At 38.4% G+C, this 27,393-nt stretch overlaps 3 protein-coding genes across 3 annotated transcripts; 1 reads left to right on the top strand and 2 right to left on the bottom strand.

Annotated features, from left to right (window-relative positions):
- Window positions 1-27: 27 nt before the first annotated feature.
- LOC106916568 (gamma-aminobutyric acid receptor-associated protein-like 1) lies at window positions 28-3,763 on the bottom strand. Its single transcript, XM_014984946.2, has 5 exons — window positions 3,588-3,763; window positions 1,347-1,436; window positions 1,125-1,203; window positions 831-949; window positions 28-525 (listed from the first exon to the last, which is right to left on the bottom strand). Exons 2-5 carry the CDS (start codon window positions 1,434-1,436, stop codon window positions 460-462), a joined length of 354 nt encoding a protein of 117 aa, XP_014840432.1. The 5' UTR covers window positions 3,588-3,763; the 3' UTR covers window positions 28-459.
- A 1,262-nt stretch (window positions 3,764-5,025) lies between these two features.
- On the bottom strand, window positions 5,026-19,030 carry arhgef5 (Rho guanine nucleotide exchange factor 5). Its single transcript, XM_014984947.2, has 15 exons — window positions 18,462-19,030; window positions 15,166-17,999; window positions 13,974-14,019; window positions 13,710-13,756; window positions 11,942-12,315; window positions 10,286-10,446; window positions 9,957-10,109; window positions 9,740-9,869; window positions 9,571-9,645; window positions 9,385-9,477; window positions 8,011-8,153; window positions 7,682-7,825; window positions 7,522-7,592; window positions 6,216-6,320; window positions 5,026-5,695 (listed from the first exon to the last, which is right to left on the bottom strand). The coding sequence occupies exons 2-15, from the start codon at window positions 17,918-17,920 to the stop codon at window positions 5,553-5,555; spliced, it is 4,440 nt and encodes a 1,479-aa protein (XP_014840433.2). The 5' UTR covers window positions 17,921-17,999; window positions 18,462-19,030; the 3' UTR covers window positions 5,026-5,552.
- Window positions 19,031-21,937: 2,907 nt separating this feature from the next.
- Window positions 21,938-27,386, top strand: m6pr (mannose-6-phosphate receptor (cation dependent)). The gene is made up of 7 exons (XM_014984952.2): window positions 21,938-22,290; window positions 23,308-23,480; window positions 23,652-23,818; window positions 23,987-24,096; window positions 24,515-24,645; window positions 24,729-24,855; window positions 25,093-27,386. The coding sequence occupies exons 1-7, from the start codon at window positions 22,285-22,287 to the stop codon at window positions 25,213-25,215; spliced, it is 837 nt and encodes a 278-aa protein (XP_014840438.2). The 5' UTR covers window positions 21,938-22,284; the 3' UTR covers window positions 25,216-27,386.
- Window positions 27,387-27,393: the final 7 nt, after the last annotated feature.

Raw genomic sequence — 27,393 nt, 5'->3', positions numbered from 1 at the left:
CGGATTTGACAAAGACACAAAGCGGCATGAAGTTTTGAATTTTCTTTATTTTACGCAAAGGAAATTCTGATAATTTACAAAACACAAGAACAACACTATTTGCATTAAATACAGGTGACTGAGAAAGATAATGAGAGTTGTCATGTTATTACCTTCCCTTCATAATGCTTTCACTCTTCTAAAACCCTCCCATCCCACCATGAAATAAATCCACATCACTTTAAAAGTGTTTTTAAATGCATCATGCTCAGCTTGAAATACTGTCAAAAGGTACAGCCAAATCCAGAGACCCTTTCTTGTCCTTTCATAAAGTCCTTCTTCCACCTTTAATTGCAGTTACTTGTCAAAGCGAATATATAGAAGGGGCGCAAAGCGCAAACATTTGTCAACGTTTGCTCCAGTCCCAGTTTGTCTACTCTCATTGTCCCTCCGAGTCCTTTTCCAGCCTTTCGTTTTGCCTCAGGCGCCGTACACGCTCTCGTTGCTGTACGTCATGTAAAGAAACAGGTCCTCCTCATGGTGCTCCTGAAAAACAAGCACATAATGATGCACTATTAGCATGAAAATGGAAAAACCGGGAGCCAAACAAGCCGAGTCCATTTCTAGTTGGATTAAAAAAATATACCACAATAAGAAAACATATTTTGCTCTTCCAGACGTCTTCTTTGTCCCATTTAAATGTTTCAGATCACCAAACCTCATTTTGAAAGCATGATTTCATTTAGAAGGGAAAAGAAAGATCATTATCAAAATCCCTGCCTGAAAAATAGTCACCTTGCATGTCACAAGGAGAACGATCACATGAAACCTAGTTTCAGTTTGAGTGTTACCTCATACACAGTTGAAAGTGGACAGCTGGATGGCGGGAGGGAGTTGTTGACAAAGAAGAAGAGTGCATCCTCTGGTCTCAAAGACATACGCTGACGAATCAGAAAGCACAACTGGCCCACTGAAAAGAAAAGAAAAAAAAAAGAGGAAGGAGATGAAGAAGACAGTCAGCAAGGATCGCAAAAGTTTGTTTCATTTAAAGTGAGAGGAAGTGAAAGAAACCCCAACTGCCAGTAACGATGAAGTCAGCAATGTGGTTTAATTCATGTAGTTTGCGATCCGTCTCCCGCTCTCACCTGTTAAATCCGACGGCACCAGGTACTTCTTCTTGTCGAGCTCAGGAGCGCGTGACCTCGATGCCCTCTCCACAATGATCTGGAAATTAATGGGACGCAAATTGGAAAAGCAACTCGCTGTGTTTACCTTGTCAACAATAATTAAAATGAAAATGATAACAACTGACATCAACAGTTCAATCCAGGCTGACACTGTAAAGGGTGATTATCAGTTTTACTCACCGGTATCTTGTCAGGATGTTTGGCTCGAACTCGCTCTCCCTCTGCTCTCCTCACCTCCAGCGGTATGGAGCGCTGATATTGACTGCCCATCTAAAAAAAAAAAAAAAAAACCAGCACAGGAACAAATGAAGTTCACAACAACAGTTTTATTTACTGAGCAGGAAGTTAGAAACTCTTGACTTCAGTGAGGAAAACTGCCAAAGTCATTATGAAAGCCGTCAAGCTTTCTGGAGTGGTCACAGCAGATGCAACATTACACAAATGGATATCCTGCAATTACTCATTTTAACATGAAATAAGTTCATAACTTTATTGGAAAGCTGTGGCTTGATCGCTGCTATGTAATATTTAATGCAGTATTAATAAAGAAGATAACACTTTTATAAAACATATTTCCATAACGCACTCAGTTCAGTTCATGGTTGCATGCATCGTGTGTAGCTTTTTATTCAAACTGCATTTTGTTTTAAATGACAGGCTTTAAAATTTTGTAATAGAGCATAGCTGATATTTCTCATCAAGGAAACGATGTAATGATAAAAATTAAAACCATATCAAACATTTAGATCTTTTAAGCTGAATTGAAAATACAAAGATGAAAGAAATGTTAATGTTAGTAAAGGTTAACCAATCAGATGTTGGGTCCTATTTGACGAGCCATAGTAACGTTTTTAGTAACTTTACAATGCACAACAGTGCAAATTATTATGGAATTAGTTATTTAATTAATGCTCTCATTAACAGACATATTTAAGTTTATAAATTAAATATAAGTATTTTCTGTACCTGATATATATATATATATATATATATATATATATATATATATATATATATATATATATATATATATATATATATATTTGCAAAATAAAAATTATTGTGATTTAATCAAATCTAATATTTAGATCTGTTTATTCCAAACAATATCTTTAATGGCTGCCTCAAAGCCTTTTTGAAATAAACAGCAGTGCTATCATTCTTCTAGGTTTTACTCCACAGCCGCGCATTAAAACAGAGGCTCAGTTCAAAAATGTTGCCTCTGCAGTGGGAAGCTTCGTACCCACAAGGGGGCGTTCCGTACCTATTTGACAACTGAAGCAATTTTCTAATACATCTTTAATCCAAATAATACCCCCAAGCAGGTTTTTCTTATTCTTGTTTAAATCAAGGTTACAAAATCTGTTAAAGTTCTTAGATAATATAAAACAGTCAAATTAAGCTGATGGTGAAATCATCAGCATTTTTGTGAAAACTTACGTCCATTATTCAAGTAAGCAACGAAAAAATATACTGAAATGCTATGGTCAATTACAACCATTAAACCTCTATGTTGTCATTTCGTCCCTTCTCATTTCCATTTCGTACCCATTTAGACCGTTGTTTTGTCACTTTACATATAGTTGTAAAGAAGTTGAGATAAATAGTTATGTAAATGCTTCAGTTTTATATAGAATTTGCATACAATTTATATTATTTTCTGAAAACTTTGTATAAGACCCTAGTTCGATTTATTTTGGTTCTAAAAATCTAATTTTGACAAGTTGTCTTAACTCTAAGCAACCTACTGTGTGTAAATATTACTTACTGGAATCACCCAGCATTGCCTTACATCGGACTGCAACAAGACTATATAAATTTAAATGGTTTGTTGTCGAAACGGGAACGAAACGAACTCATGAACGGTCAAAACGAAATGAGCAAATCTGCAAACGTACGTGAACAACACTATATTTAAAGATCCAGATTTGCAGAAGGGATGGGGAAAATGCCAATGCATATGCAGGAAACAGTGGTAAGTGGTGTAAAAGGGGCGAAGTGACCCAGAGACGAATAACAAATTAAAGCAAGGCACAGTTTCCAGTATTTACGCAGATTGGGGATATAAACGTGTATATGTCCTCAGCTATTACTCACTTCATAAGTGGGCTCTTATAATTGGGGTCCAAGATGTAGTGGGGAAGATGAAACTAGATTTTTGTGTTTCTGATGATTGTGAAGTGACGCCACGTCACTCTTGACAACAATAAGATCAGATAGCTCGCTTTCTTCATGAAAATGGCTTACAGCACAACCCCAGGCAAACATACTACTGTATATAAATATTTATCGCCAAATATAAGACAGTTGGAGGTTAAATCTTACGACAAATTCTTGCTGTAGTTGGTAAATTATGAAGTTTAAGGTGCTAGCTAGTAACAACCGTGGCTAATAATTTCACAAACCTTACTGTTTACATACCTTTAGGAAACGACCAAAAAACAAGAATCGCTCAAATCAGTTTAAACACAGGTATACTCCTGGGTCGTAAAGTCCCTCAAAACAAGCACTGTGATGACTTAAAGCCTCAAAGCTGTCATTGCGTACAAGTCAGAACCTGCCTTCAAAGATGTCGACTGCTCTACTTTATTCTGCTGAACATAAACAACAAATACGTGAGTACCCGCCCCTTAAAATAAAATCAGCCAATCACAGATGAGATATTTCATTGACACCAAAAGATGTCCAATAGAAGGAAAGATAGAGGCGGATTGCTCTGCATTGATTGGTTGGATCTGGTTGCTAGTGTGGAGCAGCTTCAGCCCGTTTTCCCTAAGTGGCAGGAGGCAGATCCAGTAGGAAATCCTGGAAACCGAGCCAAGCCGAGCGAGGAACCAAGTTCACAGTCACGCCTAAGGCAGACTACGTGCCTGGCGTGTACCATTTTTTTTTTTGCGTTGTATGAACTGTTCACAATTTGTTCTGTACACAGAGCTCATCCAGTTACACTGGAATGCAAAAATCACTCTTTTTCACATTTGGTAAATTTACATACATTTTGTTGGGATTTTATATGATAGATGGAAAAAAGGCCTAATGTAAAATTAAAATGGCACATTGTACACCAAACTTCCTAAAAAGAAAAGTGAACAAACAGTGTCATGAAGACCCAGGAGGCACAGCAGACACATGGATGAAGCTGTGGAGAAGATTAGAGCAGGGTTAGATTTTTAACAAAGCTTCTAGCATTTACCAAAGCACTGACCACCCATTTACTTAGATCAGGAATTGAGAGGAAAAATCAATGAAGTCACCAAAAGGCAAAGGGGGAACTCTAAAGAAAATGTATAGAGATTCACAGCTATGGTGCGAAAGTCTGCTGGCACAGCACCTAGTCTGATGAAGAATGGAAAGAAGAAAGCTGTTTTTGAAAGAAAGCCATTCGAAACCCATGTAGAGAATAAAGCAAATATGTAGAAGAAGATGCTCTGCTCTGATGAAACCAAAATAATTTTGCGGGGGGCCCTAAAAAGAAAATGCTTTGTGTGGAGGAAAACTATCACTACTCAACACGCTGCCAGGATCATGGTGAAGTGATGTTTTTCTTCAGCAGTGGCAGGAAAGTATGTAAAAGTAAGAAAGAAGATAGATGGGGCTTAATTAAGGGCAATTAGAAAACATGTTAAGAGGCTGGGAGATGTAAAACTGGAGCAAAGGCTGTGGTTCTCTAAAATGTGGACTTGGAGAGACGAATACAAATACTAACAAAACTTTTCTGATCTTTCTTTGATGAAAAAATTGAAAACCTTTAATAGTTTTGAAAAGCACTGTAACTCAGTCAATAAAAAAATAGTGAAAAATATTTTATAAATGGTGAAGACACACAACTCCAAATCAATGCATATCCAGAAATCAGATGTTTCTTTATTTTGTGAATTTATTTTAATGTTTTGTTCAAGCTCTGTACATAGGAATGTTATTAAGAAGGCATACCTGTCTGCTCCCATGCATACATGGATTCTTTTTATTTTATTTTATTTTATTTAAAAAAAAAAACACTATTTTATTTATTTGGTCATCATATACAAACAATTAGTACCTTACCAAAATATTTCTCAAAGAAAGGAAGTAAAAAAAAAAAACCTTAAGATATCTGTGTACACTGAAATCCTCAATGTTAGCAAGGCAGTTTGTATATCAGGTAATCATTGAGAGTATAAATGGGGAATGACTCTCAGGCCTGTTTTTTTATCGTTATTCCACATAGTGAAATAAGTGGGGCCCAATTATGCACTTAGCTGAATTTCTCCAACTTTTTCTTTAGCCAATGGATAACACAGAGAAATGTCAAAATAGTTATGGTCCATTTTCAGTAGTAAAATGCACACAGCAGAGAAACTTCCTTTCAGGACATCCCTCAGCTCACTGCCACTCTTAGTGTTGTACTCAGACAGCAGCTTTAGCCTTTGTTAGTGTGAGAGCATCCGACAGGTTGCGCTTCTTGACTTTGTCGTTGCTTATGACTTGCAAATGGGAATTGGGCACCCATCCAAAATGCTGGTCCGACAGTCTAATCCCCTCTATCCAGTCTGCAGAGAAAAACAATCGAGTGTGAACAAATCGGCAAAATAATCTCAATTTACAGCTCTGTGAAGAAGCCTTTGCTTGTTTATGAAACTCTTCTGTTGGGATTAAACACATTGTTTTTTAGAAGTTGACAAGGCCTCATTACTCATTACCAACCTGTGGCATCAAGAAGTCGCTTAAGTAAAAACCTGTCCGACAACAGTAAGTAGGCTAAAAGTTCTCCAAAAGCAACAGATCAAGCCTGACCTTGAGATACAAAACAACCTGCAACTGGAGAGGGAATAATAAAGTCTAGAAAGATATTTGCTACGTTTTTGGCTAAGATCCAAAGTAATTTTCTTAAATTAAATTTGTTTGAATTTCTGAGAAATTAAAATGTGGGGAAAAAACCCAGAAGAAATCTGAAGTTGACCAAATACTTTTTCGCGGCACTGTATGCACATATCTTTTCAATCCTAAGATATGGATCTGTCAGTAAACACTGTAATTCATCAAAATGGGGAAAGAAAGCAATTGTCTTACTGTCTCCGCTGTCCTGGTGAACCAGAATGATGTCTGCTTTTTCTACAGACATCTCATCCGGCTGCTGAGCAACGTAAGCTCTGATGCACTGCATCTGTGCTAAATCTGGATGAAGAGCAAAGAAATCATGTTAAATAATTTATTAATAATTGGGGACAGGGTTACAATGAGTAACCATGTTTAATTAAAATTGGTCTGTTTTAGGTTTTTCTTGTTTTTGTATTTGCGTTTTATGACCTCATACATAAAGAGAAAGCAGCTGAATCTACACCCTAACATATCCAGTTTTACTTAACTAACAGACTACTTTAATTATCAGGAGAGCTTACACAAACGATCAGGGGTTCTAACAGTTTTTTTCACTGTGATACCTAACAGGTAAAAGGTAAATGAAAATCTCCATTTAGGACATGAACACTATATTTCACAGTATTATTAGCATCTGGACAATTTTAGAATTGCTCCATTGATTTATTTAATTTTTATTTTCTTTACTTAGTTTAACTTGGGCAAAAGTGAATCCCAATTGTCCCTCTGTATTTTTGCGACACTACACACAACATGGTTGGTTGCTAATGAACTCCCTTTGGGAAACGTCCAAATTACTGACACCAACACCCATGAAACATGGGTGTACCAGACACAAATGAGCAACTGTTTATCCACTAGAGGGCAGCAAAATGCAATGTCAGTTATACTGACTGGAGAAAGAAAATTGATTTTTATTGGCATAATTCATGTTATTAAATAAGCATATGCAGAGTCAAGTACTATTAGTTATTATTATTCTAAATTAAAGCAATTAATTAGTTGGATGTAAATATGTTTACTTGACGAAAATACCAGTGGCTCCTTTCGTGTTTGTCAGTAGATTTTATGCCTTTTACAATTTGCATCAGCCTGAAATGGGGGTTTCTTTACATCACATTATTAATTATTTACATTCTGATTAATATCGAATATTCTGAAATCACATTTGAAAATCCAAAATGTTTATTCAATTCTCAAATGTATTACTTCATACATCTCATTAAATTGTAATATGTGATCCAGTGAGGCTTGTTTGTCCAATTAAAAGTTTTATATATTAACCTAAGAAATCAGTTACTGTGTTTTCATTGGCTGTCAGAGAAAAATCGTTGAAATTAGCAGAATAAAAGGCTTGAAAGTATTAATCTGTGTGTAATCAATATGTAAAATCTGCTACCGTTAGTGGACTGAGTTTCTGGAATACATAAACTTTTAAAATCTATTGAGATGTACCTGTAATTGATGCATGAATGCAGTTTTTGTGGATAAAACTTACTTTCTGCAGTAGAAAAATCAACTGTAGGACGAGTCCTGGAGAGGGCAGATATCCAGCGTAGCTTATCGCTCCTGATTGGGAAAACGTAGCGAGTAATGCATAAATGATCAAACTCTAATGGTGTGGAAACCAAACAGATGTCCTCGGTGCAATCTCTTACTTTGTCTCAGTTCTTAGCAGCAGGGAATTCTGTGCCAAGTGTAAGCGGAAGCTGTTCTTCTGCAGGGTCAGGATTTTGACACGGAAGTCTTCGGTACGCAGATCCTCCACAGGACAGTGATCGATGACGGTAAACCTTCCCCCTCTGCGAAAGGCACGCAGCAAAAAAAATAAATAAAATCACACAAGTCAGGCAGTGGAAGAGAAAGGATGTGAAAAACTAAACAGATGATGAACACAGGCAGCAGATAGGAGGATAACAGGCTGCAGTTAGATGGTGATGGTGATCACATTTGATGACAACACAAAATGATCTGTTTGCTGACTCACTCTTTTTGTGTCGATACTAGCAGGTAGTCATTGAAGAGATGTAAGTAAATGGTTCTCTCCGTTTGCTTTAGAGAGAAATCCATCAGTTGAGTGATGGGACCTTCTTTCACCAGCCGCCGTTTTTGACTGATGAGAGGAAGAGTCTGAAACACAACCAGGAAATAAAGCTAATTAATATGTTCAATAACGGGGTCCTAATCTAAGTTAATCAGCTGTTATGTGAATTTGCAAAGTATTCATATTGTGTGGCTTGATGCTGTATACAAAATAAAACCTTTTTCATGACAAATTGGACCAAACAAGAAAAACATGTTCAACAACAACTGAGGAATTTGTCTAGCAGAGGTAAGTAATCCTCTTTCTCATGTTAAGTTGCTAACTAGCAAATAAAGTCGAATTCCCAGAAAGAGTAATGCAGTTTTCAAGGAATTTGCCACAAATGCATCCTGCACTCTATGACAAGACATTTTGTAGGGTAAACATAAATCATAAAAATTTTATCCAACACTATTCGTTTCTATATATTATTAACTATTCATTCAGGGTTGAATTCCAATAACAACTTGTTTATTACAGTTTGTTGTTTTCAACAAATTCTAGCTAAATATCTTGATTCAAATTTAACCACCATTGTCATTTGTCGTCCCACCTGTCCAGCAGAGAATGGCGAGGTTCATTTGTTTGGTATTTGAAGGGATGTGAATTAGACTGAGATGACACTGTCAAAAACATGACATAACACCTGTCATGAACAAAAAGAAGTCTTTATGAATGTCTATGACTGTTGCCATGAAGTGTTATTCGATAAATAATGACACTTTTAATGTGAAGTTGCTCTAAAAGTTGAAAGTCCATTAAAAATGCCAACTTTGGATTAAATTATCATAATTTACAAAATCATGCAAAGTTGGCACTTTTAATGGAATTTTAATGCAACTTTTAGAGCAACTTTGCATTAAAAGTGTCATTATTTACCAAATGACACTTCATGACAGCTGTCATAAACATTCATTAAGACTTTTTTATGTTCATGACAGGTGTTATGTCAGTCTTATGCACACCCCTTCAAATAAAGTGTTACCATTTGCTTTTTTGTTTGTTTGTTTGAAGGACTGAATCAAATTTGTAAAAGACAAGAGGTGTTGGAAGACTTTTGATTAATATGTCATTAGAATGTATCTCATTTAATAAATTGGTTGGAATTTAGCACATTTACCTCCACATATCTTAGCTGTTTAACATGCGTATTTTCAACCAGAGATACTACAATGTAAAAAGAGGCACCAAAACTCATGTGAAGACACTTCACCTTAAGCTTCTCACAGATCTGTGTATGGGTTAATAAATATAAGGGCAGAGTGAAGTGTTGCTCACCTTGCAATCCACAAATTCCACTTTGCCACTTAGCGATACCAAAGACTCAATGGTTTTCATTTCAGTGATGCTGTCGTTACTCTCTTGAATGATCTAAAACAGAAAGAAAAAAACAAGGACGTTCGCACTTTCACTTTCTAAAGTTAAACTGTGTAAAGATACTGTGTAGGTAGGGAGTTTCTGTACCCTTTCCAAATGTGTTAAAGCTTTAATGGTGTTTTCTGCCTCCACTGTTCCAGGGGTTGTTCTTTTTACAATATTCTACACAGGAAAAAGCACATGGATCAGGTAAAAAAAGAAAAAAGGTAAAACATTTGGATTAAATATACCAAATAATCACTGGTGTTTGGTTTACCTGGACCAGCAGCTTAATTCTGGTGATCCTTTGGAACGGAAGCACCAAGAAGGAACGGAGAGGAAGCCTCTGACAAACTTGACTCTTCTCCAAGTTGTCCACAATCCGCTTGAATTGAGGATTGTCATTCCTGAACGCAGCACAGAAAAAATATTGTTATTTAGATTTTATGGGATATCTATCTCAAAAAGAAGAAATGAAAAGCCAAACTTTTTACATGAGTCTTTGGTATGTGGCGTCCTGATACGACTGGTTGGTGAGGTAGGGCACATAAACCTTTCTGAAGCGTCGACATTGCTGAGCAATAATGTCACACACTGTAAACTGCAAAACATCGGATTCCACACGCTCTTCCAGCTTCGCTAAAAATCTGAAACGGATATTGCAAGGAAACAACTTTAACCTTTTTGCGCTCATAGTATTTTTCCTCACTAACAAACGGGGGTTACACAATCAATATTATGCACACCTCTTAGTTGAATGCACCATTTAACAAGCGTAGATGGACGTAAAATTTGATTGACAACATTGTTCAAAACATCCAACCTGTGGCTGATGACGCGAACTTCAGTCAGACGGGAGAACAGCCAGTTCTTGTCCTGAGTCGTCAGCAGCTTCCCTAGCTCTTTATTCTTGACAAAATGTAAAACAACAATGTCCAGACTTCTGCAGTAGGAGGCCTCGGAGGTCACCACTTCAAATCTCACCTTGCATGCAAAAATAAAATAAAACAGGGGGAAACATGGAACTGATTAAAAGAAGGAAATGATTGCTTATATTCATGTAGTTGAAATGACTAATCAACCTCCTTTTAACGTGTACTGGTGAAAGCTGATGCAATCAAAGAAGTGCAACTCCAAGTAATGCAATGAGACCTTCTGGCCAGAGTCACAGCTAATAAAATAGTGGATCAGTTGAAGGGTTATTCTGCAATGTGGCAAGCCAGTATGATCTGTGTGAATTCAGGAGTTTGAGGTGTGGCGCAACAAGTATGAACAAGCACAAGGAAATGAATCCTAAAAAGAAAAGAAGCAGTCTCCAATTACCGCCAGAGCACAACAGCATATTAGAGTGGGAAAAATAGATAGATAAAGCAGCAGGGAGCAAAACAAATCAATCATATTACTATTAATGCATTTCAAGAACAATATTCTTTTTGAAAACATAATGTTGCTTTCATTTAAATTATGTGTATATCTGGTTGAAAAGGCCAAGTTTGGACAGGACATAGAGAGGCATCAAAATAAATTACTTTTTTTTTTTTGCAGATGTTTCTTATTTTATTTGATTCAAAAGGTGAAATATAAATATTAAATTGGCCTTCTGCAACACTAGTTAATTTGCAATATTCCCTGTGACTGTGTGAGATACAACATGTAATGTACTTCTATGTATACAAGTGACATATACACATATATGTCTGGATTAGAAAATTGTCATTTTCATTGACTTTTTGTAATATTTTGCTACACTTCTTCATTAGCTATGATACACAGTCATCACATTTATCAGAAAAAAAATGTACAGTTGAAATATACAACTGTGTGTATTGATAAGTTAGTGACTATTTGAATAGAATTACAAAAAATAGTCACCATGTATGTCGGAAAATAAGAATTTTGAGAAATCAGCTTACTATTTTGAAAGAGGTCATTCTAATAGCAAAAATAAAAGTTTAGTTTTTCTAGTCATAAAATCCAGCAGATCAGCTGAAGTGGGCGGGAGAGAAAAATAAGCTCTCTAAGTTAAAGTCCAATGATCAGGCGGTAATTTAATTGTTGAAAGGCAGCTGCTGTACGCGATAGAAAACTCACATTTTAAACATTTGTCTGGTTTGAATAATGAAAATGACTTGTGAGTCTCAAGAGTCTTTATGAAAATAGGAGAGAGGCTATTTGGAGTTTCCAGTCTCCTGAGTCAGTGGTTTCTAGTAAATTTCCCGAGATTGAAGAGCAGATTACTGTTTGCTACTACACAATTCTTGAACAAGTCGAGATAAAACGTTCGCATGCTAAAGAGAATGAAGGGAGAATTAAAGATTATCAGAAACTATCTTCCTAAATGTTGTGAAGCATTTAGGGAGACCCGTTAGACTAAAACAGACTCAAGAGAATCAGAATTAAGAACTGTCATCTGCTCCACACAAACAGACATGAACCATCAAATGTGGACCGTGTTCCTGATGTGTGGTTAGATATTCACCTCCTGCAGTCGCCTCTGATCATCTGTGAGCTTCATCAGCTCGGGGTTGTGACAGACGTTGGGCAGATCCCGCCAAAGTAACGACGACTGCGTGAGCGAGACGGACAGACTCGGAGAGGAGGCCCTGCGTTCGCTCTGTGATCGGTCCGGAAGAGACAAGGTCGTGGCGCTGGAGTGACCACATACCGAGTAGGACAGGGAATGAGGGTGTGGGCAAGCCGGTAAAGGAGGAAGGGGTCTGCGAGCGGGTGGAGGTGAAGGTAAGGGGGAGCGACTGTTTCCCTCGCCCACTGTGAGGGTGTCTGAGCGGGACTGACGCAGAATCTCAATGTTCTGAGACTCCTCGTTGTACTGCTGATAGAGCTGAGGACGATCTGAAGGAAAGAGAGGAGACAGATATGCTGAAATTTAGCAAATTTAAAGTAATCTTTAAGCTAACCAACATGATTCCTCTGACTTGAATTAGAAAACAGTGACAGTTATTGGACAAATGTCCTACTTTCTTCTCCCCACAAAACACCTTTATACACATAATTTAGCGGAGACGTTGGAAAGAGATCATTTGCTTTAGACTAGTCTATACACAGTTTTCCTACATTGCCTGCCTATATCCAAAGTTTACCGAATTCCAAAAAAGATCATTCAAATTGACATTTCCTGAGTTTTCACAACCAGAATAAAGGCTTTTGAAATCTCAAGTTGTGTCTTGTATAAACAAAATGGAAGCATGTATTTTGTTTTTTTGTTGTTGTTTTTTTTTTGTTAAAAAAATAAAAATACACCACAAGAAATAATGCTTGGAAAGGTTGAACCAGACTCCTGAGAATCTATGGAGAGTTAACAAATGGACTGTCCAACCTCAAAGAGTTGTAGCTCACGATAAAAGCATTTATAATAAAAATATAAAAAATCCACTGGAGATATCCAAAAAGATTATGGGTTACTATGAGAAGTGATGTAATTTTAGCAAAGGCTTTTGAGAAAGGTAGAAATCATTTACAACATGACTTTTAAAAGAAAAAAAAAGAAACTCCTCAACATTATCTTTGTGTCTTTTGGGAGATGATTGTGTCATTTCCACTTACATACAAACTTATCGGTTGAATAAAAAAAAAATATTGAAAAATATTGAAATCTAAACCTACGAGATTTGGAAATACTCTAAGCCCAAACAGAAAGCGTTACAAAGTCAGAGAACTCTTTTACTCTTACATATTGGAATGCAAAGTCACAGTCGCAGATGAACACTTGCAGAAACCTGCAGAGGCTTGCACAAACTCATTTATATACAGATCAAGCACAAACACATTCTCGCAAGAGCCATGTGAGCCAGTAGACGGCAAACTGCTTCCATGTCAGATTGCTTAAAACATCAGTTTATAAAGCTGTGTGACCTAAACAGTAAACTGACACACATTTGCCTTTGCTTGTGTATGTGAGTGAAAATTTCACATTGACGTGAAGTGATTAAGTGATAAACACCCAGTGGGTTTGGATTTACACAGAAATGAGTCACGCTCTCTGAGAGGAAATGCATGACCATGTCATGGTTTCCGTCAATACGGCCAGATCTGATGTGATCTGCAGACCTGTCACGTCCCCTGCAATTTACTGATATCCTAAATTTACCGTATAAATGCTTGACTGACAGAAAGTAAACTGTGAAAGTAATTACAGACCACAGTGTTATTTTATACATTGTGCTAGACTTATATTAAAAGTGAATAATATGAGTAAACAAAATTGAAGCTAAAACTCAGATACTCACTGTAAAAACTTTTCCTATTCTTCTTTATATTGGAGTTTAAAGCATTCCTGTAAGTGAATGGAAGTAAAAGAAAACATGTTAATCCAGCGCATTTATAAACACCTGCCTAAAACCTCAGTTATGACAAAACAAACTCAAGGCTTCAGAGATAATTCACACTAGACTAACATGATGAATAACTAAAATTGTTCAAGGACTAGTACATTGCTTATATTTTTTGACACAAATATATTTTAAGAATCATTTAAATGTTGCTAAACTCACCTTAGTTCTGCCTCTCCCCAGCTTTTGCTCTTAAAATCATTATCATCTGGAATAAGAAAATATACATTTGTGGTGGGATTATAAAATAGCATTTTAAATAATTTAAGACTGTTTCCAAAATCAAAATACATAAAACTTGTAATAAATATGAAAAAAAGTGAAAATAAATTAGATTAAATATAGATTTAGTTGTTTCTAGAGCTCATGCTTCTCTTGTGTCTGGAAGGATCACTGATGATTTCCCCCTTTTAAATCACACCTGTGGTTTTCCCCACCTCTTGTAATTTCCACTGAATGTAATTACAACTCCATGACATAGCTTCCTATTCCGAGAAGCACTCAAGCTCTGCGTAGTTCTGGATCTTTGACAGTGACAAGACGCAGATAACAGCTTCGAGATTATGATTGCCACAACAGGAAGCGAATGTCATTCAGACTAGAAAACAGAAGAAGCAGTAAGAAGATCAGGAGATGACAATGTGCGTAGTGTTGATTTGAAATTTGGATTAGGATTTGCGTTGTGGAAGCAATCACGCCTAAGAAGTGACAAGAAATAGGAGGTGATTCTGGAGCTTTCCGAAATGATTAATGGATTCGAGTAGATATTTCTAGTTTTCCCCAGTCGGTATTCTGGTTTACCTGGGGAAGAAAATATTCTTGCTCTGCGATCTCTTCCAACACCTTCTTCTTCTTCTCCTTCCACGTCAACATGCTCTCTGTTTCGTCTCTCTTTGGCCTTACGGATCCTAATTTTTCGTAAACGAATTTGAGGACCGGAATCCTGAAAAGTGCAGGAGCTCTTCAAGGTCCCCTCTCTTATGTCCACTGTCTTGTCTCCTTGTCTTTCGTCTACTCTTTGCCCATTTTCATCTGGCACCTCCTGGCTCTCACCTTCTCCAGGTAGAGTCAGGAGGTCAGATTCAGATTTATAACTAAGAATGGGACAGCTTCTAGGCTTGTAGAGAGTGTCACTCACACTTAGATACATATCCACCTCCTGTTCCCTGCCTGTTTCTTCAGCTGCTTCTCCTAACTCAGCTAAATCTGCCTTCCCAGCTTCTGTCCTTTGCTCCAAAATGTCATCGTCCTTCCCTATACTGTTAAACAGTGTGTCAGAGTGAGGGTGTGTGTGTTACAACATGCATAACTGTAAACTAGTCAGCATGCTTGTTGCTTTGGGTCTGCCTCATACCTTTAAAATCGAAGTCGTCGTCCTCCTCCTCTTCTTCCTCAAGATCTGGCTCTGATTGTTGATCATCTGTTGTCAGAGTCACAACAGGCAAGTTCACACTCTTGCTCTCAGCCTCTTCTTGATGCTCATCATTCACAGCCAGCTTGACATCCTGGTTTTCTTCTGCCCCCGAATTTGGTTCGTCCTCTGTCTGTTCACCAGAGTGGCCCAGGATCTCACGTACTATACTTGTGGCCCATTTAAGGTGAGGGGCATCGGAGCGCCGCTTGGTTCGCTCAGGATCCATCCATACCCCACTCATTCGGATGCGAATGGCCTCCACCTCCTCTGGACTCATTGATTCAGTGTCTAGCTCATTCAGGAAAGGTTGAATTTGTTCTAAGCTGCTGCAATGAGGAAGATCGCCACAAGATGTTTGATCCTCTTTCCTGTTATTCTTCTCTCTCCATTGTTCTAGGAGCCTTTCGGTCTTTGAGTCTCTTTTCTTTATCCCCATATCAGTGGGCAGTGGCTCCTGTCTCATTATTTCTTCAACTTCTTTGTCTTGAAGGTCCACAGGTACTGCATAGTCATCTCCACTCAGGTCTCGTGAAGTGAGGCTCTCTCCCCTTGGCTGCTGATTCCTTCTGCTTGGTGTTGGGTGGTGCTGAGGTTTACGTGTATCCTCATCACTTCTCCATTGATGACCTTCTTTATTTGTGTCATATGTTTCCATCCCTCCCTCGTCATCTTGTGACAGTGACACCTCATGGGTTTCTGACCGGGAAACAGTTTGCCCAACTGCACAGAAGATCGACTTATTTTCTCTCCCTTGTTGCTCTGCATTAATCACTTCCTCATCCCTTGTTGCCGAGTCCTTTTCTCTTTTGTTTGAGTTTCTAGGTTCACTAAATTTCTCCCTCATCCTAAATCTCTGCTCCATCTCATGCCCATTATCTACCCCAATGGACAGAAACACATTGCTGGACTCGGAAGACAGCATCCTGTCTCTGTTTGAATTGCAGCTGTTGACACTCCCTCCTCTACTCCCAGAAGAGCTCCCACCTTCTTCCTCTGTGCCACTAGTGCTATTTAACAAGTTTTCTCCCTGAATATCCATCCTCCAGCTTCTCTCAGCTTCCTTCCTACCACTGTTGGACAGCGGCTCCTTGTCTTCACTAAAACTGTCTCTCCAGACTTCCTCGTCCTCGTCTCCATCTACACTCAAACCCTCAGAGTCCTCGTTGCGTCCTCTTACTTCTCTACTCTGGGTCATGTTCCTCTCATCTGGATCCCCTCGTAATTGCCACACATCTCTTTCCCCTTCTTCCGGTGACTTTATTTCCCTTTCGTCTATTCTCCTCCCCTCTTTCTGCCTTGGTTGTGATGTGCCCCTCTGTGGTTCTAGCCACATCCGTGCCTTGTCTGAACCACAAGATATGCTTTCATTTCTGTCAAACCTCTCACCTCTTACAATTTGCCTTTGTCTTTTCTCACCTGTTTGCCCTGGGTCTATTTGGGGTTCTTTTCCAACACTGCCCTCCCTTCTTTGTTCCCTGTCAGAATCTCTTATGTACCTCATGTCACTATGCCCCTTGCTTCTCCACTCTCCACTGATTTGGCCTCGTGGTGTTGCTCGAGGAGAAGAATCACTCAAGGATCTGTTGCTTACGCCTTCCCTTCCATCTTCCTGCCTTTTTTTCCCCTCTCTGTCTTGTCTCTGATTTCTATATTGTTCATCCTCTCTCCTGCCATCACTTCTGATCGCTTGCCTTCTTTCATACTCTCTGTCTGCTGGTCTCATTTCTGTTCTGAGATCTTTGTCCGTTGACCAGTCATCCTTTTCTCTCCTCTTATGTCTTTCTTCCCTATATCTCTCCTGGTTTCCACGTCGATCCTTTCCCCGCGCTCTTCTGCTCTGGTAGAACACCTCATTCCTGCTGAAAGGGGTCCTCTGCTCTATATCTTTCTCCCTCATTTTTTCCCTTCTCTCCAACTCTCTCGCATCAATATCTCCTTCATTCCTGACATCTTTCCTTGCTGTTCTCTCCGTCCTTCCTGTGTACATTTCTGTTTCTGGTCTCCTTTGTGGAGAACACCTTTCAGAATCCTTTGTATCCATCACAGCTCTGAACTGATCTCTTTTTCTACCTGCATCCCTATCTCTCCTAACCCATGAATCATCTACTTCTCCTTTCCTGTCTTGAAACTCAACTCCAGATACTTTATATCTTTCTCTCTTTTGTGTTCTGATATCTTCTGGTGGTCTTCTTCCATCTTCTGTTGCCCTCCTTTGGATCTCCTCTCTTTCTCCGTCTTGGCGCCTAGATCTTTCAATTTCCCAGTCCTCCATCTGTTCTCTTCTGGGTCCATCCCTCTGCCTCATTTCTCCTTCTGCCATCTTTCTTGTAATAGGATCTCTGTCTCCCTTTCTCTCCCTGGGAAACGTGTCACCTTTCTTTGTCCCTGTTTTTACATACTGCTCAGTCTGACTCATCTCTACATTTGACGACGGCCTGCATTGTTTGTCTCTGCCATCGGCTTGCCTTCGTTCTCCATCTCTCCACTCTCTTTCTCCATCTCTGATGCGGGGAGGTCTGTCTCTGTCCATCGATCGCTCCAGGCCGACCACTTCTTCACCCCTCATTTTTGGAGTTTCGCTCTCCTTCCTCCTGTTTTGTTTTTGATTGTTGTCTCCTCGGTGGAAGATGCCCCTCATTCCTGACAGAGGACTTGGATCCCGAGAGACCTTGCCTCTTGGGAGAAGTTTGTCCATCGTTGTTTAGGTTAGAAAGTGTGTCACCGGTGTTAAAGATGGCCGTTTTTGGTCTCCATTGCACCAAATTGAGAAGAGCCTAGAACAAGGTAGTAGTTGTCAGTTAAATTATTACAATTTGCATTAGTACTGCAGATTAAATACCTAAGTACAGGTCAAGTCAAGTACTTCAAACCCTTAGAAATAGTTTCAGTCCACTGAAATGTTGCTTTAATTTGGTTGTTACTGTTTAAACATAAAACGCTGCATTCTAATTTTTCTTTAAATTTCTGCACCTCTATTTGAAGTTAAAAATCATTTGACAATCAACTTAAACGAGGACGCGAGGAGTGAGAGGGAGGACAGCCTTTAACAGTTCAGTAAGAATGCAGCACGGACCTGCAAAAAATGCAGCATACCACAAGGAGCCTTTCAGAGAGCAGAGGCCCGTGACACATGGGGAAGGCATGTAGTCCTCAAACTAAAAATGAATTAGGTCTCCAATCGGGCTTCAAATTAGAGACATCTTACAGAAGTAAAGAAGCACCTTAGAGTAACTCACCTGAATGTGTGCCTAAGGGAGATGTGGTCTACCCCTTCTACTCCAGCTCAGCCAAAAAGCACTGGATTGCACAACATATTAGTTCCTTGTGCTGACATTATCCGGGTGACAGATCAAATGGCAAACTTGTTTTTCCAAATACGTCTGAACAACTATTTAGTCTCTTTTCTTGTTTCCTCCTCTCACTTGTTTTTACTCTTCTGAAAGGTTCATGTTTACGCCCGAATTCTCCTTGCTTTTTCCCTCTTGCTGCCTCTCTCTGTCTCTTCCCCCCACTTCTCCTCCTTCCTCAAATTCCCAAACAAGTCTCAACAGATTGACACTTATCTCTTCCCTCCTCTTTGTCTCTGTCCCGTCCTTACAGTTGCAGTGGCGTTCCGCAAGTTGGTCTTTCACAAGCAAAAATCCCTCTCAGCGTGTCCACTACTACTGTCCCCTGTGAGTGTGTATGGACCCCCACCTTCGGCAACAAAACAAAACAAGCCCAGAAAACTCTCCTCTCCTCTGCTCCACTTTTCTTCCACAGAACACAGGAAGTACATCTCCTTGGCGTGTCTCAGTGATTGGTAGAAATGAAGCGACCGGGTGTGTCTCTTCAACATGCATAGTCAAGGTAAGGGTTGTGATAACACAAGGAGGGCCGGGGGGAGGGGAGGAAGAAAGTGAAGAGTGAAAAAATACACACTGCTGAAAAACTTGTGGAAGACCGGAAGAGAAAAAGAAATAAATCCCTACTTTTTCTCCAGAGACTGAGCCTGTCGGAGAGAAAAGGAAACAAAACCACTTTTTAATTTTGCTTTGTGAAAAAATAACAGATGAAGCAATCACAGAGGAAGAAGGGAGGGGCAGCATGCGAGGGTGACAGTAAATGATTTGTGTAACAATGGCTGCTGTGATTATGCAGCCATGGAACTTAGATTTGAAGTGCATAACTGCATTAATGACAATATGACTAAAATGATTTGCTTCAATTTTGTTGCTGTCAGGTTTGGTTTTTCCACATAGTTCATGCAAAAACCTTGTGACCCCATTTTTTACCTGCTTTTTCACATTTCCAGCCACACAGCATGATGCTTTTACTCCTTTTGATATAGTCTGGCTCAGTTTTTTTAAGAACATAAAGTTTTGCATGTAGGCCTAAAACTACAGTTTTGATCTATCTGACTGGAAAACCTTCTTCCATGTGATTGCTATGGACACTTAATAATTTAACAATTTTGCTGGAGAATCTCTATGCTTTCTTGCCAAAGCTTGATGTTTGTTCACTGCTGTTTTCAAAACAAATACTGAATTTTGAAGCCCTCGCAGATTTAGCAGCAACAATTTTTTAAACAGGGCTGGATCCACATACTGTACATCTCATATATATATATATATATATATATATATATATATATATATATTTTTTTTTTTTTTTTCCCCAGTCACATAACCTTTCTCATCCAATTTCATAATTAAGCACTACTTTGTGTTTGGTTTATTACACAAAATCTTCCTAAAACACCTAAAATGTGAAAAAGTTCAAAAATAACTGCAATAAATATTTTTGAAAGGAACAATATTTACAATAAAAACTTTCTTTATGTCAAACTAAGTTCAAAGTCCAACGTAATCATTGAAATTTTCACACTTCAGTGCGGTCATACAGTTCAACAGCTGATTAAATTTTATGGTTTTCTGTGGACCAGTTTATGTCTCTGCTGAATTGCACTGTGTTTCTCATAGGGGAATTTCTTCAGCTTTGTGCAGACTTTTTTTTTTAAATCAACAAAAGATTTACCTTTATTCCCATCAGCCAAACATGTTCAATACCTTGTTCAATATTATAGGGTTTAAAATTGACAGAATCAAAGTAAATAAATGATTTCTAAAATATTTATACATCTGCTAATTTTAATAAAATCGTAACAGATGTATCAAAAATGTCTGCAGTAAATTAAATAACTCAAAATTGTAGTAAATGTAAACTTAATTATATGTTTATCCCTAAATCCATTATTTGTATCAACTTCACCTTGCAGGGTCGCGGCGGGCTGGTGCATATTTCTAGCCGGCATTGGAGGAGATGCAGGTTACAGAGCAACACGGTGACACACAGGACAAACAACCCCCCACACACACGCACGCACACACACACAGGCACGCACACACACACAATTAAAGATGATTTAAATAGTTCAATTTACCACAATTAACAGTCATGTTTATAGATTGTGGGAGGAAGTCAGCTATTTAAAGGCCACATATATTTATCCGACTTACAATTGCTTATATGTGTAGACTCCATTTTCTACATGAATGTAACACAATTCTGCAGAGTGAAACAAAATAAAGTGTTTGGAAGTTACTTACTGTCAACCAATTTACTCATTTTTTTTTATTTTTATTTAATCATACAAAGTTTAGTTTTATCTGGACAAAGGACAGAGAAAAGGGAATGGCACAGTGCTATCAGAGGAAGGTCTCCGTCTCTCCTCTTTAATCTTGTCGTTTCTGGGTGCACGACTGAATCAGAAATAGGCGGCTACTGTTCCCACCTGACTGAAATACAAACAGGTTAAAAGGTGGGCTTTTGTTGAGATTTATGCTGATAAGTGGGAATCAGGAGGTACAGCTAACTAGAAAACAAGCTTTGTTTTTAACTTTGCTGACACAATGAAAAAATGCTGAGGCAACTGGAAACAGTAAACTGGTCATACTGGTATCGGCTTTGAAAAGCTTAAAAGTAAATTCTCAAGTAGTTATTCACATACATAGAGCCTTTCGTAAGTATTCTAGATGAGACCTGCCTGTTGTCTTCCTTGCTGTTCGTTCGTTTGTTCACTAATGTTCTCTAATAACCACCTGAGGCTGTCAAGAGATATGTGTCACTTGGTTTTCTTCTGTGTTCCTGATTATTTCTTGATTTGATATTGTTAGAAAAGGTCTTGATGTATTCTGTTGCTGGTTACTGCCATTAGTGTCTGGAATATTTGTTCATTCCTTTGTGTTTAATCTCATGTTTATTTCTTTTAGATCAGTGTTAGTCCCTTTCCCCTTGGTTTGAGGTTTATTTGTGTCTTGTTTGTTTTATTATTTACTTAAATATCCCATATCCCAAGCCTAACATAAATGTACATCAGTGAAATTATTTTGTAATGGTTGATAATCTTTTTTTTATTTTATTTTATTTATTTTTTTAATTGTGATCTGAATTTAGAAAGTCTGGTTAACAGGGTGTTCATGAATGCACCGTCACCAGCGGTTGTTATAACGCTGCATGAAGGATCAATGGCTGACGGTGGAGCAGAGGTGGTGCGGAAACACATTTTGCAGAAGGATTTGACTCGATACGTTACCTGGTTTTGCAGGAGAAAAAGACAAGCCAAATACGTTTTTTTCCTGAAGTTTTTTTCACTTCCGCTCACCTGTAGCTCTCCCCTGTCAGCTGACAAGGGTGTAAGAGGACTCACCCAACGCTGATTGGTCGGCTTCTTTTTCGGTCACATGCGCGTGTTTGTGTGTTTAGTTTCATTTCCGCATTACGCTGCTGCCTGTAGCCTGTTAGCATCTTAAAAATCACACTTCAACACGACTTAAAAGAAAACCTATTAACTCTCCAGGGCAACAATAACAGCGTCAGCAGAGGTGTCCGAAATCCAATTTAACATTTAATTTACATTGTTTGCATGATATAAATGCGGTTTGATGTTGGTTAAGTAAACCAGGAAGCGACGTTAGCGTGAGGAAGCTCATTGCAACTTATTCTGACTACAGTTTAAAAAGCAAGTATTAAGCATTAGTAAGACGGTTTTTCCTCCACTGATTTACAGCAAAGGAGGCCATGAAGGTAAGTGGACGGCACTGATAAAAACCTAGGCTTTTGAAGTGGTAACTTCTGGCAAAAATTGATTTCTCATGTGGAGGAAGAAAAATCACATGCTTAGGTATGATGACTTGACCTTATAAGCTAATTTGCATTTACATCCAGACGATGGGGTGACATGGCTGCGTTAGTTTTATAGAAGTTTTCATCAATGTGGTACCTATTAAGATTATTGCTTACTTTTTTTTTGCACTTGTGGTTTGCTCTATTTTTGTGTATTCAGAATGGAGCCATATTAAACTTCTGTTTTGGAGGATCAAAACAAAAACTGATAATTTGTGTCTATTTTAAGCATAATTTATCCAAATAGAGGTGGATCTCAATAAAATCTTTTTAGAGTAAATTTTGGGGATTTATGGCAGAATAGTTGGTAGTAAGAAAGAAGGTCCTGGGTTTGAATCTTGTGGTCCTGCATGTTTTCCTCCCCCTCTGTGCATGCATGCATTGATTCTTTCCATGGACTCTGGCTTCTCCCCACCATCCAAAAACATGACTGTTTGGTCAACGGAATAGTCTAAATTGTCCGTGTGTGTGTGTCGCCTTGTGGTGGACTGGCAATCTGTGCAGGGTGTACCTTGGTTCTCCCTGAAAGTCCATTGTTGTCAGGTACCATCCACCTCCTTCTTATATGAGGTGGTGTGGATGAAATTAACTTTGTGCAGACTTTCCGTCTGCTGACCATCAGTGTGACGCAAAAGGTGCGCAAGAGGCATCAAGGTACTCCATGTGTCATAGATCCACAGACTTTAACTGTGGTAACTTTAAGTATGACAAATGATTTTGGAATTTTAAAACCCTGACATCTGCAAAACCTCAGTACAACCCGTTATAAATTAATAACATGGCATGTTGTTTCAGGCTTGTTAAGATTAAATTTAATCCACCGCTTTCCATTACTTTTTGGGCTTATCAAGACACTAAAAGTTGTGTAATACAGTGATTCAGAATATACTTGACAGTTGCTTTTTCTTTATGTTCTAGCTGTTCAGAATTCCCATGCGAGGTTCTGTCTTGTTGTGGGCCATCTTGACTCAGCTGCTGCTGTGTAGAAATGGTGTGTTCGCTGGAAATGGCACCAAGGCCTGCAAACTAGGCACCGAATCATCATCACAAAGGAAAGTCCTTGAGCGACTGGAACCTCTGGCCCACAGAAAGTAAGTTTGGCACCATCCTGCCCATTGAAGTAAAATCTTATTGATATTCAAGGAATATATAATTAAACCCAAAGCATTGCATCTGCTCTGGGTTTGCTGCTTTGTTGTTTTTAGTGTGCGGTCTTACAGTAATGGTTAACGGCTCCCAACTTCATGTTCTCATGTTGGCAGCTTGTCAGTGGAGGTCACTGAAGAAAAGGAAAAGTACACATATGTGTTCCAGCTGTGTGGAGATGCAGGAGGGGTTCCAAATGCGGGAGTTATTCAAAAGAAGATCGACTCGAAGGATAAACCCACAATCATTGGCTCATACACCTCGACCGAGGTCATTGGCGGCAGTAAGACTTTGCAATTTATTAAACCTGATTTTAGTTTCATTTTGTGTGCATTTAACTATTTTTGAATAGTATCGTGTAAGGAGACAAACCATCAGAAATGTACATATGAAGAATCTGAGACATTCGATTATCTTTTCTGTTTTAACATTTTTTTTCCTTACCTTTGAGGTGACTGGGTGATGCTGCTTTACCATAATGGTGACAAATATGATAGCCACTGCAACAAGGAAGAGAGAAAGGCCATGATCATGATCTCCTGCAACAAAAACACAGAGGCGGTAAAAGAAACACTTATGAGTTGCGCTTCGTGTATTTACATTTTCAGTTCTTTTAATTTAAACAAATTATCAAATTTTTTATGGTGGCATGTTGTTTCAGGCTTGTTGATTTGAAATTTAATCCACCATTTTCCATTACTTTATAATACAGTGATTCAGAATTGTATCAGAGTGGAAGGATGAGAAACGTGCACTAACTTGCTTTACACACGTCGGTTAGCTTTCAGAGTAAATTTCAACACTGTTTTTTTTTAATCCTGGAAGTGAAGACGCATGTTTGTTTCCAGTAAACTCTAAATGAAGGGTTGCATTTCAGTCACTGCCAATGGACTTTCGCTGCCGGGAAATATTTCTTTCTGTAAATGTTTTCCAGGTGAGTGAACGAAAACCCTAACTTACCTTGTCTTCTTGTTTTTAGGGTAACTTTGAAGTTATTCTGGAAGACAGAGACAGGCTGAAAGATTGCTTTTACCTGTTTGAGCTGGACTCCAGTGCAGTGTGCCCTCCTGTTCAATCCCAGCTGAGTGCTGGCTCCATAATACTCATCATGTACGTAAAGACATGTCACAAAGGCACATAGGCTTCCCATACTGCAATAAGAAATGCTGATTGGAAGGTTTGTCTTCTTCCAGTGGTTTCTGCTTTGTGGCCGTTTACCTCATTGGCGGCTTCCTCTACCAGCGGCTGATTGTTGGAGCCAAAGGGATGGAGCAATTCCCAAATTATGCTTTCTGGGTGGAAGTTGGGAACCTTTCAGCGGTACGATTTATCTAGCTTACAAGAAAAAACAAAAACGTTCTTTCTACTTCACAACTATGCAGTACGTTTTGTTAATCTATCGCATAAAATCCCAATAAGACACGCTGAAGATTGTTGTAATGAGAAAACTATGAAAAAAAGTTTAAGGGATACGATTACTTTTGCAGTGTAAGTAAACATTTATTCTTTTTTTTTGTTGTTTTAACACTCAATGTGAACTTGATTGTTTTGTTACAGGATGGCTGCGACTTTGTGTGCCGTTCGAAAAATCGAGAGGAAGCTCCAGCTTACCGAGGAGTGTCGGCTGACGCTTTAGACGAAGAGCCAGAAGAGAGAGACGACCACTTACTACCTATGTGACCTTAGTATGTCAGAAACATGGCATACATTTTCACTGTGTGACAGGTTGCGCTTCGGAAGCTTAGATAAAATTACTGGTGCACACAAGTGTGTTTTCTTTGCCTGGAATGAGTCAGTCCCCTGTTGAAACCTTGCTTGTATTTTAGACTTGTGGCTCTGAGATGGTTCCTAAGAGGCAGAAGGCCATGTCTCCTTTCCTACTCAAAACATTTCAGTTTCAGTTGTAATTCATCCAAAGGAGTGACTCACACATTAAAAAGACAAATCCCTGACTCTTCTATGGAAATCAGGTGGAAAAAGGAAGGATTCAATTCAGTTGTAACGCAAACTCACTGGTTATGTTTTATGATGATCTTACTTAACTGATGACGTTCGTTTTATGGATGTGCAGGCAGCGCCAGTCTGGTTTCTGTTTAGGTAATGCTTGCTGCAGGCTATGCCAGATAATTATACGTGTGTAAAGGGTTAGTTTGACCGAATTGTGAATGTACCTTTTCAGCTCTTAGCACAGTGACAGTACATACAGCCTTGCTGCACATCTAGAGAGCAGTGCAAAAAAACCAAAGCTTATGCAAATCTATTAGTCTGGTTTATCCCCCCCCCCCACCCAGAAGTACAAAGAAAAGTTTCTACATTAGTTCAGATATTTTGTGTAGTAGTCAATGAAGGTGTCAGGTGAAAGTGTCACGTTTTTAATCTAAACAAGTCAAAGAGGTGCAATGCATCTTTAATAAACTTAAAAACATGATTGTTTTCCTATTTAGTGCTGATGGACAATTTCAAACTGTTTGTTCAGCGCCAACCACAGTAATTGGCACCCCTGGTAAAGATTTGTAAAGAAATGTGTTTTTTATTACAACAGCATAATCCTAGAAATAATCAAACCTTTTTTTTTTCTTTCAGTGCTTCTGCTGAGTTGGGAAATAAGTGTTTTTAACTAAATCACCAGTTTCACAATTAGAGGTAACCCAGGAAGTTTCTGTAAAACAAATGTAAACCGAAAATGAAAACTGAACCAATAGTATTCATTTACACTTTTGAAAATTGATAAGTTTCTTTGAAATCTTATTTAGTAATCTTTTGCTTTTGTTTCTCTGGGTTATAAATATAATTTTTAGAAAGGTTGTGCAAGGACCCCTATTATTTATATTGCAGGCACTGACTAGTAGTGTTACCGCTAGACTATTAAACACTGGCTTCACTCCAGCTGGTTGTTCCAGATTGATGTCAGAGAAAAAGCCTCGTTTGTCCTGCCATCACAAATGTAAACGGGGATCTCTACTTAAGATCTCTACTCGGATCTTAACTGGAATTGTGTCAGATTAGACAAGGATTAAACACTCCAGATAGGTTTTTAAATGGAACTAAGGAGGACTGTGTGGAAACAAAGCACTATTAAGTTGGGCAACCCTAGCCAAATTCTCATACATTACATTCCATATCAAAATCAGAAGAGTGCTTTTCTATTGACGAGTTGTACAAAGTATTCACAGAGGGGGGGGTGCTTATAATTGTGTCACTGGTGATTTTGTTCAAAATAATTAATGTGAGAATTGGATGTTTAGATTATTCTAAATTTTCTTTTTTTTTTTTTTTTACTGATCTCTATCAAAGGTGCCAATAAAAATTGGTGGCACTGACTATGTTTTTGTTGATTTCTGAAATGTGGTATGCTGTATATTATTGTATTTTGATATGAATGAACATTAACAATGTCCGATATCCAATGTTGAAACTTTCCTGACTGCTGATATTGTAATTGTTAACCTAAGCACCAGAAATAGTCGTACGTTTACCGACTTTTGTTTTCTCTTAAGTTTGACCAAAACCTTCTAACTGCAGTTTTTTGCTTCTATTTTAAAACGTTAGAAGTTTTCAGTGACGTCTCCTGCTGTATTCTCTATTAATATATTGAAAATGTTAGTTGAGGATATCATTCATAAGGTTTATACATTTTTTACATAAATTACTGGTGAAAACAAAAGTAGAGTGTTTTGGAATTTCACTCAGTAGGTGGAAACAATATTCCTGCTTTGTTTTGTCACAGGTTACTAATGTTGGCCTATTTTTCTAAGTTCAGTGAATTGTCTCCTGTATTCTCTGGTAAAAATGGTATCACTTGTGTTTGAAGTAAATAAAAATGCATCCAGTTTGATAACTGTTACAGTAAAGTGTGAT

This window comes from Poecilia mexicana, unplaced genomic scaffold (genome assembly GCF_051168715.1).
Source record: "Poecilia mexicana isolate PSO_F unplaced genomic scaffold, ASM5116871v1 scaffold_16, whole genome shotgun sequence".
Classification (NCBI taxonomy): Eukaryota; Metazoa; Chordata; class Actinopteri; order Cyprinodontiformes; family Poeciliidae; genus Poecilia; species Poecilia mexicana.
This window is presented reverse-complemented; position numbering and strand designations above follow the sequence as displayed.